This window comes from Ammodytes marinus (genome assembly GCF_949987685.1).
Source record: "Ammodytes marinus genome assembly, chromosome: 23".
NCBI lineage: Eukaryota > Metazoa > Chordata > Actinopteri > Uranoscopiformes > Ammodytidae > Ammodytes > Ammodytes marinus.
Genome location: NC_137227.1, coordinates 16,566,979 through 16,582,546, shown reverse-complemented (window position 1 = coordinate 16,582,546; position 15,568 = coordinate 16,566,979). Strand labels below are relative to the sequence as shown.

The following is a 15,568-nucleotide window of genomic DNA, read 5'->3' as shown; positions in this document are numbered from 1 at the left end:
CTCTAAAATATTAATGTTATAAAGAAATATTGGAAGCAAGATATGATTTAAAGGTGCAGTCAGTTAGATTCTGGAGAAGGCTTTTGTTTACGTGCCAGCATTTCCTGCAAAAGTTGAAGTGATATTAAAAAAAAACAAATGAGTTTCCAAAAAGGAATAAGCAATATTTTGATCAATGCATTTTCATAGGGAACTTACAGTGTTATCTACACAGTAGCTAGAGATGTGTATAGTCCCAGCCTCCAAACATCTAGTTACACTGGCTTTCCCCCCACTAACACACTTAGCCTAATACTAATACAATACTATTAAACTAAATGTATAAGACGTATGATAACCAAGAGGCATGAAATAGACATTACAGTACTAAATAGGATTGTAGGATGGCTAGAGGAAAGGGGGCCGACCAGTAACCATGAGGTCTCTGGTTTGATCCCTGGCACCGGACAGGAGGGTGTAACCATGGCTGACCCTGCACTCTGACCCCCTCTGAAGTGTTGTAACTTGAGAATGGATATGCGGAAAGACAAATTTCAATGTAACCATTGACAAGTAACTTAACTAAATGTGAATCATTGTGTCACAGTGGCGTTATATTTGCGAGGAAAAAACTGGTCATGGCCTTGTAATAATAAATAGTGATCTAGGCATCTGAGGCCAGCAGGAGTGCACACAACATAATCAAGTACATGCACGCACGCACGCACACACACTCACGCACGCACACACACACACACACACACACACACACACACGCACGCACACATACACACACACACACACACACAAACAAACAAGTGGATAAACATAGTGTGTTGTGATACATTTATATTCCCTCCAAGGTCAAAAACAACAGGATTTTAAATGGCCGAACCACAAATGTTACAAAAGAATTAACAATACAATTTCCTTTTGGGATGAATAAAGTAAATTATGTAGCCATCTATCATTTCAGATGTTATTTTATATCAATTGGTGCAGGTTGAGGGGCAAGGTAAACTTTGCTCTACATGAGACCGGTGGTGTATATGGGTCACAGAGACACCACTCCTTCAACACTGTTTACCGGCAGACGTGCACAACCACCTTGACATTAACGTGCACAAACACACAAACACAAACACAAACACACACACACACACACACACACACACACACACACACACACACACACACACACACACACACACACACACAATGGCCTGAATGAGAAAAAGTTACGCAATATATCTTAATATCATATATAAAATGCAAATATTTGATTATATTTAGAATTATAATATATTAGCAGGTATAACGGGCCGTGAACTTTACTTGGCGTTCTGACCAGGTTTCAGCTGACTGCACTTCTGGGTCACAGTAGTCCAACATCCTCGAAAAACACAATTAATCACAATGTGGAACAATATTTAAGATTTGTACTTCATTGAGACACAATCTGACTTTGATTATAACTTTTGAAGGTTGTTGGTCAATGCCAGTGTGACTCTGACAGTGAGGACATTGTCACATAGCTGAGATTTTTGGCCTTGATATGTATGTCCCTCTTCCAGTCAGCACGTCCCTGAACATGCTGTTTTCAAACAACAGCAACAATATCAATATTAAAATATTTACTCTGGTCTATGTTGGAAGGTGACGTCAAGTGAACTTTGACCTGTTTCATTCCTTCTGACCTGTTAACTCTTCATTCCATCAACATTTCCTATCAAATCCATGCAAAAAAAATTATAACTAAGGAATTTACTGTATATCAATTTTTGCAATTTTTAATTTGGATATGGAATTTAATTTAAAGGTGCTCGGAGGAACTTTCAGCTTTAGTTCATTCTTGCACGCCCTTTGGACAAAAGCAGTAGTGTTTTTTTACTACACCAGCTGTTGTTCCTGGTTGAGCGTATACCTATAACAAAGGCATTAAGAAAAACTATATAAAAACAGTCTTGCCCCTGTAAAGCACTTTGAGTGGCCTTGTGTCTGAATTGTGCTATATAAATAAACTTGCCTTGCCTTGCCTATTCTTTGCACTGATGGTCTTGTTTGCTGTTACATGTCATTTATGATCATCAGAGGAAAAATTTGACTGTTTCAGAAATATTTAAAAGTTCCTCGTAGCACCTTTGTAGCTTGTTTCGAAAGGTATTACAATGATAAAGTAAGTTTAAAACAGTCTACAGTACATAAAAGTGGACACAAAAAATAAATTACATTACTGGCTTTGCAGGAAAAGTGTTTTATAAGGATATATTTAAGATAATGTATAATTCAAGCACAGGGAGTTAGTGATGTATATTCTTGTCTCATTATGCCTGACGATACGCAGGGCAGATGTGTTACCGTAACATTATAGAGTGACTGGAAACCGTTAATCTTTTATGGGACCTCCATGGTCATTTACTGCTGGGATTTCAGGAATGTGTGTTAGTGTGTGAGGGGTTGTCATGTCCTTGCTAATCTCTTGTAACACGATATGTTCTGAAACCCTACAGACTCACACACACACACACACACACACACACACACACACACACACACACACACACACACACACACACACACACACACACACACACACACACACACACACACACACACACACACACACACACACACACACACACACACACACACACACACACACACACACACACACACACACACTCGCTGAAGCAAACTTAAGCCAGCCTGTTTCCGATAAATGTTACACAGGGCAGGGAAGAAATGCAAGACCCATGCAAGAAATTGGCTTTTGAGTTGTGTCTATGGCTCTTGTGTGTGTGTGTGTGTGTGTGTGTGTGTGTGTGTGTGTGTGTGTGTGTGCGAGTGAGTGAGTGAGAGAGAGAGAGAGAGCGACAGAGAGAGAGAGAGCGACAGAGAGAGAGAGTGGAAAGAAATGAGTCAGCCAGACACACATGTTTGCATTTACTGTATGCTGCTGTGTCATAGTTTTTTCGATTGTGTCATAATGCTGATGGTGAGGAACATTCAGTCTCTAACTTTTTGTGTTTATTAGAATAATTTACTAAAAAAAGTCAGCACATCCTTGAATTTGAGATACAGGAACCTTCAAATGTGTTCTGTAATACACCTTTTTAAAAATTTATTAATTTTCTATTAAGCTAATCAATAAATCAAGTACTCAATCCTGCACTGCATGCAATAAAAAACAAAAAGTTGTTTATGGACGTCTTTTATTTTTTTATGCACCTCAAGAATAAGCTCATTTTTATGGTGGTGTACATTGTATAATGACAAAAAAAATATTTATATTCCATTATAGTGGGCCTATAGCATATCAGGCATATCGCTAACATTATCATGCCTATGCTAATGTTTACAATAGCATAGGACAACACACACACACACTCTACTGCAACTTCACCATTATGCCCTCTGGACGTATAGGTACCTACAGGTCCCTGTTGTGCAGAAGGGCTCAATATGGCAAAAGCCTGGTGCCTGCAGCTATAGCATCACTAAAGGCCAAGATAAAAGGTCTCCAGTCTCACTCTGTCTATACATTCTGTCTGCATTTTATTTCTGTTGTGTTTGTTATCTATTTGTTATTAACTGTCGCCATGCGGTCCGTACCTGTACTTGACCCCTTAGGGACAATAAAGTCTAAAGTCTAAACTCTAACGTGCCTTTAGTAGCTTTTGAAGTTCTGTTTCAGGTATTCAAACAGTTTGTCCGGAGACTGGCTTCATATGTGTCTAGATAAGACCCCGACATTCGCAGGTTCACGAGTCCATGGGTGAGATTTGTCTAGACATGTCTGAAATAACGAAAGGGCACAGAGGGGACTGCACCGTGTGGTACATATAGCAGCTAAACAGCTAGAAATACTTTTTTGACCTTTGTTTGAATCACGCAAGTTTCAATTATTTTTTTAAGATATTTTTTTGGGCATTTTTATGCTTTATTTATAGTGTAAAGACAGAGTTGAAATGGGGCAGAGAGGGGAGTGACATGCAGAGAACGACCGCGGGCTGGAATCGAACCCAGGTCCGCTGCTGGCCAAGGCCCATGGGGGGGACGCCCTACCAACTGAGCTAAGGGCGCCCCTGCAAGTTTCAATTTCTGATTGAAAACGAGGCAATGGATTCCGATTTGTCGCTTTAATTTCTCCAGTTTTTCCCAGACGACCAATGAAATTAATAATCGGCTGTCTTTCAGGCTATCAATTGTCTAATGTAAACAGCACAGCAACAACCGATGCAACTGATAATGGGTGTATTAGATTTACAGTGAGTGTGTAAATGATCAAGCAGCATTTACAATAGTCAATAGTTTTAGCGGCACGGTGGTGGGTAGGTGCCCCCTAATCAAATTCAGCTTGGGGTCCCATGAAGGCTTGGGATGACAAGGAGGCACTGAGTTCTAGAACTCTCATGAGCAAACACAGGAGTACTGCGAGTGCAGTTTATTTTTGGTTACAGTTAAAGCTGGTTTTAAGAGTGATCCTTATCCCATGGAGTTTTAGTGTCTCTACCTGACCAATCCTTAATTGTAGAAATGGCAGGTGACAAAATCATAACGACGTGGCGGTTTGAAGGGTTTTAAAGGGCATTGATGCATATTGAGGCCATCAGATCTGAAAATATGACTAAAAGTACGTTTCTTGGTGTATACTCTGCAGTACAAGCTCTCTGTATGTATCTCTGATGTATTGGACAAGTTTAACCCATTTGTGGTCCTATATGAAACGCCAGGGGATTACCAGGAATTTTAGGTCTCTTCCTTAAATGGTACAGAATTGAATGATCATCCATCCAATAGTGGTTCCGATTTTAAGAATGGACTATTTCATGTGAGGTGATGGTGACAGTCAATATGACATTTCTTAACTATATGGGACGATTCAGAAAGGCAACAGACATTTGAGATTTAATAATGAGAAATAGTGGCGGTTAGATGTTGGACTGGATGTGCAGACTAGAGCTGCATGTGATCATCTCAGCTTTGGACGGTTGGCAACTTGCCAGATCACACAAACACAGAGCAGTCAATAGAACCGGCGGTATATGCTAAGCTACAAGAAAAAGAAAATGAAAAAAGAAGTCAAACACTGAGGTATTTAAAGTACAGCTGATTACATGGCAGACACTTTTTTTGCCTGGAAAAAGAAATGTCAGTAAAAGGGTTCAAATGTGTGTGTTAGTTCTTCATTAAGGTACACTATGGAAGATATTCCTTCTAAAACAAAGTATAGAGTCAATACCAAAAAAAAATAATCTCAATGATCACTTATGTCTCACTCTGGTCAAGGTCTTGATCTGCTGTGTTTACGAAGCACAACATAGAAATGCAGAAATGTTGGAATGGAATTAATGCTTATAGCAGATCTGCTTAGGTTGGCAACGTAACGCGTGGAAGGCTTCAGCATAACGTTCAACTTTGTTAAACCATGACTCATGAATTCACACAAGTTACCAATAGTCTCAATCGGCATCATCATGGCGCTGTTCTTTAATGGAACAGAGAACCAGTGAACGTAAAACAGAGGAAGCAAAATTGTCTTTTGTTTTAGCTGTGTACCACCATCTATGTTAATGAAATCTGCTCAGCAAAGCCTGATCCACATAACATGTATGGTTTGCCAACAGTTTTGAGAAAGGAGGCAATGGTACAAATATGTCTTTTGAGTAAACTTTAACTTATTGTTCCGGTAGCAAGTGGGCTACCTGTTTTGTTAACTCACTGGCTAGTGAAGTAGCTTGTTCTACAGTAGATCACCATCGAGTCAGAAGACATTTCACACTAACCCTCTGGACTTTGGGCATTTCACCTTTGCCCCAACTAACAATACATTCTCCCTTTGGTGGTGGTAGGATGTCCTAGAGAAAGAAGGGCCTCTCAGTAACCATGAGGTCTCTGGTTCCTCTCAGTAACCATAAGGTCTCTGGTTCCCCCCAGTAACCATGAGGTCTCTGGTTCCTCCCAGTAAGCATGAGGACTCTGGTTCCTCGTCCCAGTAACTATGAGTTCTCTGGTTCCTCCCAGTAACCATGAGGTCTCTGGTTCCTCCTCCCAGTAACAATGAGGTCTCTGGTTCCTCCCAGTAACCATGAGGTCTCTGGTTGGATCCCCAGCACCGGACAGGATGGTGTTAATAGTAAAACTAGTGGTGGCTGATATTTCATCTACGGTGCCCACCATCTCTACCATTGTGTCCTTTAGCAAGACACTTAACCCCAAACTGCTCCAGGGGCGCGGCACCGCTGCAGACCCTGCGCGATGTCCCCCTTCTGTACAACTGCATGTGTGTGTTAGTGATGTATGGGAGTGAATGGATGAATGTTTATGCGCCTACAATGGCGGAGCAGGTAAAAATCCTTCCCAATGTCCGTTTTGATGATTTTTATCATGTTTTATCACACTTATGGATCTGAGATGATGCTAGATAACTCGCTGCTTGAAGACCGCAGTGCATTAATGTGGTGACGTTGGGACGAGGGAGGGGACTGCTAACTGCAGTCAGTGACAGGAAGTTAGCTAAACTGACCTTTGCTTACTTCACCTTTAACTACACATTCTCCCTTTGAATGATTGGCATTGATTCAAAGCCACCTTTATAGTATATAGGGCTTTTCATGGTAACCCCTTTCTGTGAACTTTCCCTCACCAAGCTCAGTCCATATGAGGATAGGAAACTGGTCAGATGAGGTCTGTGACTTTGACCTGACTTCGATCCGTTTGTCCAGTGGGAATTATGCCCTCTAAGGTCTTACTTCATGGAAATTAAAGTTTAAAGTTCAGATGTGAGCCTACACTGGATGGACCGTCCGACAGGGTTTGACTGCATGTGCTAGAAATGGAAAACTGGCAGTGAGAGGGTTCCGAAAAGTCTGCAACTTTTGCTCCGAAAATTCCAAAAAAGAACACCATGTTTTGAGAGATCTGCTTGGTAAAATGTCCCCTTTTCATCATTGGTGAGATAGGTTAAGATGATTCATTGTCATACCACTGACGAAACAAAACCACAATCCATTTAGCAGCATCCTAATAGTCTTTAGAAATCTTATGTCTTAAAATCATTAGCAATAATAGTAGTCATATCAATCGTCAATCTACAATCATTTGAATCAATATTAAGACATATTTTGCATATTTATAATTTCTTAAGCGCTTAGAGCTTTATAATAATGGGTGGTAAGGTCTAGAGGAAAGGTGGCCGACCAGGAAGGTGGTCGACCAGTAACCATGAGGTCTCTGGTTTGATCCCCGGCACCGGACAGGAGGGTGTTAGTAGTAAAACTAGTGGTGGCTGCTATTACATCTAAAGTGCCCACTATCTCTGTCCTTGAGCAAGACACAGGGGCCCTCTACTATGACTGACCCTGCACTCTGACGTCCTCCAAAGTCTGGTAACTTGAAAGTGGATGTGCGGAAAGACAAATGTCAATGTAACCATTGACTAATAAAGAAGCTTAATATTTTGAATACTTTAATTTGGGTTTCTGAGGATGCTGGATAAGACTGATTTTTCCGACATGTTCTCACAATTGTCGCTTCAAAATATTAAACCAGTTACATTATCCCCAACACTTTGCATCTGTCCCAAATTAGCACAAACCACCTAAGTCTTATCTTTGCAGCTTGACTCACAATCTGATGAGTCATCCCTTGTGATAATATATGATGCAGATGTTCTGGGTTTAATGTTAGGGGTTCCTGTAAGTCTCATGCTCCTCTGGGGCATTTCAATGATGGAACAACTTTACAGGAATTTTCCGAAAACCATCCATTGGTGATTCTTGACTAAATCAATCTTTTTAGTGAGTTTTTGGACATACTCTTATTGTGAGACTGTCTTTAAAAGGTCCTACGAGGAACTTTTAAATATTTCAAATTTTTCTCTGATGATCATAAATTACATGTAACAGCAAACGAGACAAAGAATGCTATTTTTATATAGTTTTTCTTAATGCCTTTGTCATGGTACGCTCACCCAGGAACAACAGCTGGCGTAGTAAAAACACTACCACTTTTGTCCAAAGGGGGTGCAAGAATGAACACAAACTGAAAGTTCCTTGGAGCACCTTTAACATATAAGCCAGACTCTATCTACAGTATATTAACTATTAACTTAAAACATCCTTGTCTCTTCCAGGCTTGTCTGAATTGCCCTCGACATTGCTTTTAGCTATTGACCTATCGTCGAATGAGCTGCAAATCTCCTTATTCATGTATTCCCGGAAAGCACATTGAACAACCTGCAAATTAAGTTACCATCCAAGGTTAATGCCCGATAAAAATGTTGGCACTCGCACCTTTGTTTGACTAACCCAGTTGAAGAGAAGTTTTTTTTTTTTTAATTATCACCAACTGAAAATGAACTCAAGGCAATCCCCCTGAAACAGTATTATGTAAAAATAATAATAATAACAAAAGTCACATTTAGGTTTTCATACTTATTCTAATGCCCACGTACCGCACGTTAGTGTGATTTACTTTTCTATTTAAAGTTTCTTCAACTCACAGTTATCTCCTGTTTGCCCAGAATGATAAAAGGTTGCCAAAACCAACACTTAAATAAACACTTACTCAGAAAGTGAGTTATGAGAACTATCCCACACGTCATTTGAGGCTATAATTAAGTATTTTTAGCTCCTGTTAAATTAAACTAGTAGCCTACTAACATGACAAACATCAATAAAAAGTATTTTACAGACCACAACATTTACAAAATACCAAGTCAAAACAAGCACTAGAAATAATAGCTATACATTTTTTTTTCATGGATTATGGAGCTCACATACAGACATGCGTTATGTCACGTCACGTGCCGGGGTCATGTGTACTTTGAACCTGCTTGCTTAAGCCACACTTGCTGCATTCCTATGTATATTTCAGCTGGTTTGGGTGCAACTAATAATGAGAGATAGACAGTGATACACATGGACTCTGCAGAATGTCAAAAAGCCTTATCATATTGCAAGTTCATTCACACACGCACACACACACACACACACACACACACACACACACACACACACACACACACACACACACACACACACACACACACACACACACACACACACACACACACACACACACACACACACACACACATTTTTGAACTCTGCTTCTTTGAGCCTTTTTTTAAAACACCTTGTACCTCTCTCTCTGTTGCCATTGCTTTTTTTTGCCACAATCACGTGTGTGTGAGATGTCTGGTCTGACTGTGGTCACGTTATCTGTAGGTTTGTGTGAAAAATGAAGTAAGGGAGAGTGAGAGAGAGAGAGAGATAAAGAGGAAGAGAGAGAGAGAGAGAGAGAGAGAGAGAGAGAGTGAGAGAGAGAGAGAAAGTGTGTGTCTCCCTGAGATTTCTTCAATTTTTTTTATTCCCGGTAAAGGGTTTTTACTGGGAGTTTTTTCTCAGCTGAGCTAAGGGTGTAAGGGCAGGGTGTCATATTGTATCATATTGTATCATATATCATATTGTATGAAATGTAAAGCCCACTGAGACAAATGTATTTGTGATTTTGGGCTATACAAATAAAACTGATTTGATTTGTGTGTCTGTGCACGGCCTCAAAATGAAAGGTTTTTTAGTTTAAAGTTAAAATAAAATAAAATTCATAGCAGTTCATTACTAATACTTTTTTGACTTAGTATTTATAAAAGGTTTCGGTCTGCAAATTATATTGATATCCTACATGTCTGTACTAATTTAATTGAACAGGAAATAAAAATAGTCACTTTTACTCCGACACACGAAGGTGTAGGAATAGTTCTCAATGTCATATTTGCACAACCAAAAGAAAATTAAGGAAAAAGGGTGGAGCGCAGATAAGGTTTAGAAGCATAAAAATAACATACCTTTTTTTTTAAATAATATGTTTTAGAAATGTTTAAATTGCAGTGTAGAAACAGGTTTAAAGTTTAGGGTATATTGTGTGACGAAAAAGAGTTTGCAGAGCACGTAATATATAGACCAAAAAAAAAAGATAAGGTTAGGGGTTGGAGGACACAGCTTGGACTGTGACTCTCCCTTTTTATCTCTGCTTCCCTCTCTCTCTCTCTCTCCCTCCCTCTTTCTCTCTCTCTCTCCCTCCCTATCTCTCCCTCTCTTTCTCTCTCTCTATCTGCCTCTCTCCCTCTCTCTCCCAATCTCCCTCACTCCCTCCCTCTCTCTTTCTCTCTCCCTCTCACTCATACCCTACCTCTCTCTCATAGCCTATCTATATAAAGGAGAAGGTTAGGGTGCCACATTGCGACTTCGCTGACTCAAGCTGATTTAAAAAGACTTTGACACACTCTACAACCAGTGTATGTCTGCAACGAATGAGAACACCCGACTCCAATTCTCGATACTTGGACTGAAATTTGTCTAGGAAGAGTTGACTGAACTGCTTTTTGAAATCTTCAAAAAGTGCCAAGAGGATCATTAAGGAACCCAAGCGGTCCAAATCAAATTTACTCAAGACTTCTGAAGAGTTGCTGGTCACTAAATATCAACAATTGAAGACGTTGAACTCTGTGATAAGGTCTAAAGATGCAGGAGAAAGTTTTCTACACCCAACGGAAGGCGGCGGTGGCACTTTGCATTGTGCTGCTTGTGCTGACTCAGCAGGTATGTGGACTGTCTGGAGTGTATGTAGTTTGTGTGTGTGTGTGTGTGTGTGTGTGTGTGTGTGTGTGTGTGTGTGTGATTTTGTCTATCCTTTGATTCACTTCACACTTTCAAAACTAACTTTTGAACTAGTTATGCTAAAGAAAGCTGGATAGATGGTTGTGTTAAATCAAAACATTTATTATGTTATGTCTTATCTTTGAATGTTTTAAATATTAGGATCAAATGCTCTACATTGTATAACATATTAATTAGGTTAATACAGGTTAAAGTTTAAGATCCGGAACGTATTTTTAAAGCCATAAGCTCAAAACGAGGTCTTCTTACCTAAACTTTATACATTTTCAGATGTAGATTTGTACTGCCTGTTACTTGTTTTACAGTGAAGTGGGATAGGTAACTTGCTGTGTGTGTAACTAAATGTATTCAGTGGTAACGCTAACCCTAAGAGCCGGCCCGAGGCATAAGCGAACTAAGCGGCCGCTTAGGGCCCCCGACTGCCTGGGGGGCCCCCTCCAAAAAAAAATTTTTTTTTTTTTTTTTTTTTTTTTTAGTTTGTGTGTTTGATATTAACATCATATTGTGCAAATGTGAGTTATCATACAAAAAAAGGAATAAAATGTTTTGGTCTAGATAATTAATAGCCTAAAAATGTAATCACTTTATCTGGGAGGAAATCCTCAGTTGCCCATGCACTGTGTATAGTCTATAGCCTATTTCAGCCTTGTCTGTGGAAAAAAAGATACAGTAGCTGGACAACAGAGTTCTTCTGCTTAGTTCCTCACACTGCATTTAAATGCATTCACTATATTACAGAGAAATATGTCCCGTAAAAGAAAAAGAGCTCCAAGCCCAACCCAGAGGACCTTCCATAATATTTTATTTTATATTAATATATATATACTTTTTTAAAGATTTTTTTTGTGCATTTTTATGCTTTATTGATAGTGCAGAGACAGAGGTGAAATGGGGCAGAGAGGGGAGTGACATGCAGAGAACGACCGCGGGTGGGAATCGAATCCGGGTCTGCTGCTGGGCCCGGCCCGGGAGGGGGACGCCTTACTATATTAATATTTTTATGGAAAATCCATGTGTCCTTCTTCAATAGCTTCTAATTCATCTGACCCAGTGTCTCCAAATTATTTGTTCACACAATTTCTCAGATTTAGCCTCTTAATTTTCCTCTCAAAGTGCACCAGATTCATGCATTTCACTTTAAAAAGGTTAAAAAAATCTCCCGGGGGGGCATACCCCCTAGGACCCCCCTAGGAGGTTCTGAATCTCGCCTGTCAAATATTTTCGCACAGCCGCACAGTGGAGGCACTAGCGGAAAACACTGGGTGTGTGAATGATATTTAACAAAGATCTATAGTTTCAGCAGCACTAACATTGGAGAGGGGCCCCCTAATCATATTTCGCTTAGGGCCCCCTGAAGGCTTGGGCCGGCTCTGACCCTAACTATTAAAACACAATAATTCTAAAACTAATGGCCCTAATATGCCTTCAAATCAGTTTTCACATAGTTGATTCAGCAAATTACTTGAATTGACTTGTGTGAATAACCAAGAAATACTCAACGGCAATTAATGATGAATACCTGTAATTACTAGATCCCTTAAGTCAAGTTAAGTTGCTGTATTGTTCAATGGCTGCATTGAAATTAGTCTTTTCGCACATCCCCTCCCGAGACACCAATCCAGAAGTACTAGTTTACTGTTTATATGTTTTCTTCTAATGAACATTATGTATAAATCTAGTCTATTCAAACATAATAATTCTACAATGAATGGCCCTAATGTGCCTTCAAATCTGCTTTCATCCAAGTAGTATCCTACAACTTTGATTCAGAATATTACTTACATTGACTTTATTTATGTTATAAATCAATGCCACTTAATATCGCATACCTGTATTTTGCTATTTTTTTCTCAATTATGTAAATGTCTATGTTCCTTCTCCAGGTGTGTGCGGGTCCGTTGGTCGCTCGGGTCGAGTCCAAGGCGGAATCGAGTGATGTCATCACCCTGCGACGGGTAGCTCGCATGACGCCGCTGTGGAGAATCATGAACAGCAAACCGCTCGGCGCTTACTGCCAGAACAACTACGAATGCTCCACCGGACTTTGCAGAACTGTAAACCCCAATAAGTAAGCAGAACTCAAAACAATTAAGGCAATGAGTTGCCTTAATTTATTTTGAGTTGATGAACTTAAAAGTCAAATGTTTTCAAAACTTAAATATTATGATTACCTGGTACATGTACCTTTTGATTATAAGTCAACTTAAAGTGTTTATTAAGTCACCTCAAATATTTTCATTTAGTACGACTCAAAAGTTTTAATTCACAACTCCAATGGGATTAAGTTATCAGAACTTAAAATAAATAATTACAACAGACAAGTTAAATATAGAAAAAATCCTTGAATTTTACTCAGTTCGACGAATTGTATAAGAAGTTAAAAGCTCAAAATAAATAAATAAAAAGCAAATTTAGGTTGTTTCTAAAAATTGCTGCAGCATTGCGATTTGAGTTCTAGCCACTTTATATAGTGTCGACTCTGACAGGTAACAGACAAGTTCAATATAGCCAAATCATAGGGGGAAAAAATCCTTGAAATTTATTAATTTAGTATTTGACAAATTGTAGAAGAAGTTAAAAGCTAAAAATAAATAAATGAAAAGCAAATTTAGGTAGCTGTCATTTACGAGATACATTTTCAAGTTCAAGAAAGCTCATATTTATTTGTTTTTGTCATGTTTGCTATTTTTGGAGAGAATTGTGAGAGCCTGTGTATGTACTGTATGTGTTTGTCTTGAATAGTTTGTTTTGTGTATTGTATTTGTATTGTATGTTTTTTCTGAAAAAAACAGAGTTCTAGTCACTTAGGCTAGTGTCACCTTGAAACAGAACCTCTTACTTTATGGATTACAGGATTTAAAGTGCAATTAATTTTTGAGTTTGAAAGTAATGTGCTCTTTCAGTTTTGTTTAAGAAAGTGGCCATCATGCTAAATAAAGTACCATAGATTCTTGATAGCACTGCTAGCAAGAGGAGCAGGTTAGCATACTAGCAAACACTTTCAGTATGTTAGGCTAGTTGGCTACTACATATATTTTAACTAATAATTTATCCCATTTGCTAAACCGTAGAGATAGTGTAAAAGTGATGAACCTCTAACTTACTTTTTTACTTTTCTTTCTTTATTCTTTTCTTTCCATTTCTATAGGGAGGGACGCTGCTCCTCCGGCCAACGCACCCCTTCAGAAAAATACTAGAGATCCCAGAAAGCACACATATACACACACACACACACACACACACACACACACACACACACACACACACATCCTTGCGTGTTTACATGAGTGCGGCCGCCATATTCCTTATGAAAGGTTATTTTAACTGGGAGGCTTTTCGTTTTGTTTTGTTTGTTTGAAATTGGTTTTGTATTTATATGTGCCAACATGTTTCTGATTATATCTAGAACTTTATATGCATTTTACAGCAAGTTATATCCAAGAAATATGGGGGAATCAGTGCTCCAAGGGATATATGTTTAGACTTGCGTGGCTTGACGAAAAAGTTGTATTCAGGTGTCCTAAGCAGTATGGAAAAGTATGGAAGTTAGTTAGAGTAATTTTCCAAGTCTAGATGAGTGTGGAAAGAGTATAGAAAAGTGTTTTTGATTCCAGATTTTTGCCCTTATGACGAAAATTAACCATTTGTTTTGACTTGGTTTTTAAGTTTTGGCATAGTGATTGTCATGGGTTGATGTAAGTGAGGGTTGGCTTCAGATGTATAGGCTATTTCAAGCATCTTACTATTTGTTATTCGGATGCAAAACATGGACTGAAATATCAACTGAGAATACTGGAAATCTGAGTCTGAAAAAGTCTGGAATTTTTAAATGGAAAATGTGTTTGAAGGGAACCCAAGTTTATGGGGAACAGTTAATGTCTAAGCAAAAAAATATGTCGATTTAAAGACCTATTTCACCGGTGGGAATATGAAGGTGTATTGAACTCTGAGATCCTATGTAGTATAAATGTGCAAACATTTTTGAAATTGGTTCATCCTAGCCTGAGAAAAGGCAGAAAGAGTGTTTTATGGTCTCACTGTCTTACCCTACATTTTACTAGTGTGACATCACACTAGTAAAAATGTAGGGTTGGGATTAACAGGACAGCTGGGCCAAGGGAAGACTGAGGGAAGATTGAGGGAAGAAAAACCTAATTCATTATATTATAATTGCAATTATATAATGATAGAACGCCGGTTCTGTATGGGTGAAGTATTCCTTTAATGAGAGTATAAGAAATGTTTTGTTATTTAAGCAGCAAGGCTCTTAATCTGTTGTATTGTTCTTATGCCCGATAACGATGGCTGGAACTAGGGTCATTGTCGAGCTGTTTAAAATGCTCCCGACCTTCACATACAGTATTTTCCTCATCCCTGTCTGTGTCATGCTTGATAAGTTATCACCACCGTCCCACGTGGATAGAAAGTCCTATCATTCCAGTGATACAATTTGCACCTTGGAAACACATACGGGTAGTTTTCCCAAGAGGAATTATTTGGTAAACGACTGATAAAGCCAAGTAGGGAAAAGGTCATTTGAGAAGAGATTCATGTGGTAGAAAATATGCAAGAAATGGGAATTGAAAAGGAGCATAGGTTACCAAATATTGATGCAGTGCTTGAGCACATTCAACATTTCTACTTATTAAAATATATGTATAATTATTTTGAACGTTATACATTTAATTAGACAGTTTCTTATGTTATGGCAAAACTTTCAATGCCGAAGTTCAGAATTATTAACCACTTAGTAAAGGTGCTCCGAGGGAACTTTTAAATATTTCTGAAACAATCTAATTTTCCCTCTGATGATCATAAACAAGACCATCAGTGCAAAGAATGCTATTTTTATATAGTTTTTCTTAATGCCTGCCCTTTGTCATGGGTACGCTCACCCAGTAACAACA

At 38.8% G+C, this 15,568-nt stretch overlaps 1 protein-coding gene across 1 annotated transcript in view; it reads left to right on the top strand.

Annotated features, from left to right (window-relative positions):
• Positions 1-10,470: 10,470 nt before the first annotated feature.
• Positions 10,471-15,568, top strand: part of leap2 (liver-expressed antimicrobial peptide 2) — a 5,285-nt gene continuing 187 nt past the window's right edge. Inside the window, exons 1-3 of the mRNA XM_080051751.1 lie at positions 10,471-10,583; positions 12,545-12,729; positions 13,810-15,568. The exon at positions 13,810-15,568 is cut by the window's right edge and continues 187 nt beyond it. Of these exons, the coding sequence (XP_079907877.1) occupies positions 10,506-10,583; positions 12,545-12,729; positions 13,810-13,858 (312 nt within the window). The 5' untranslated portion in view covers positions 10,471-10,505 and the 3' untranslated portion in view covers positions 13,859-15,568. The remainder of the gene's footprint in view (positions 10,584-12,544; positions 12,730-13,809) is intronic.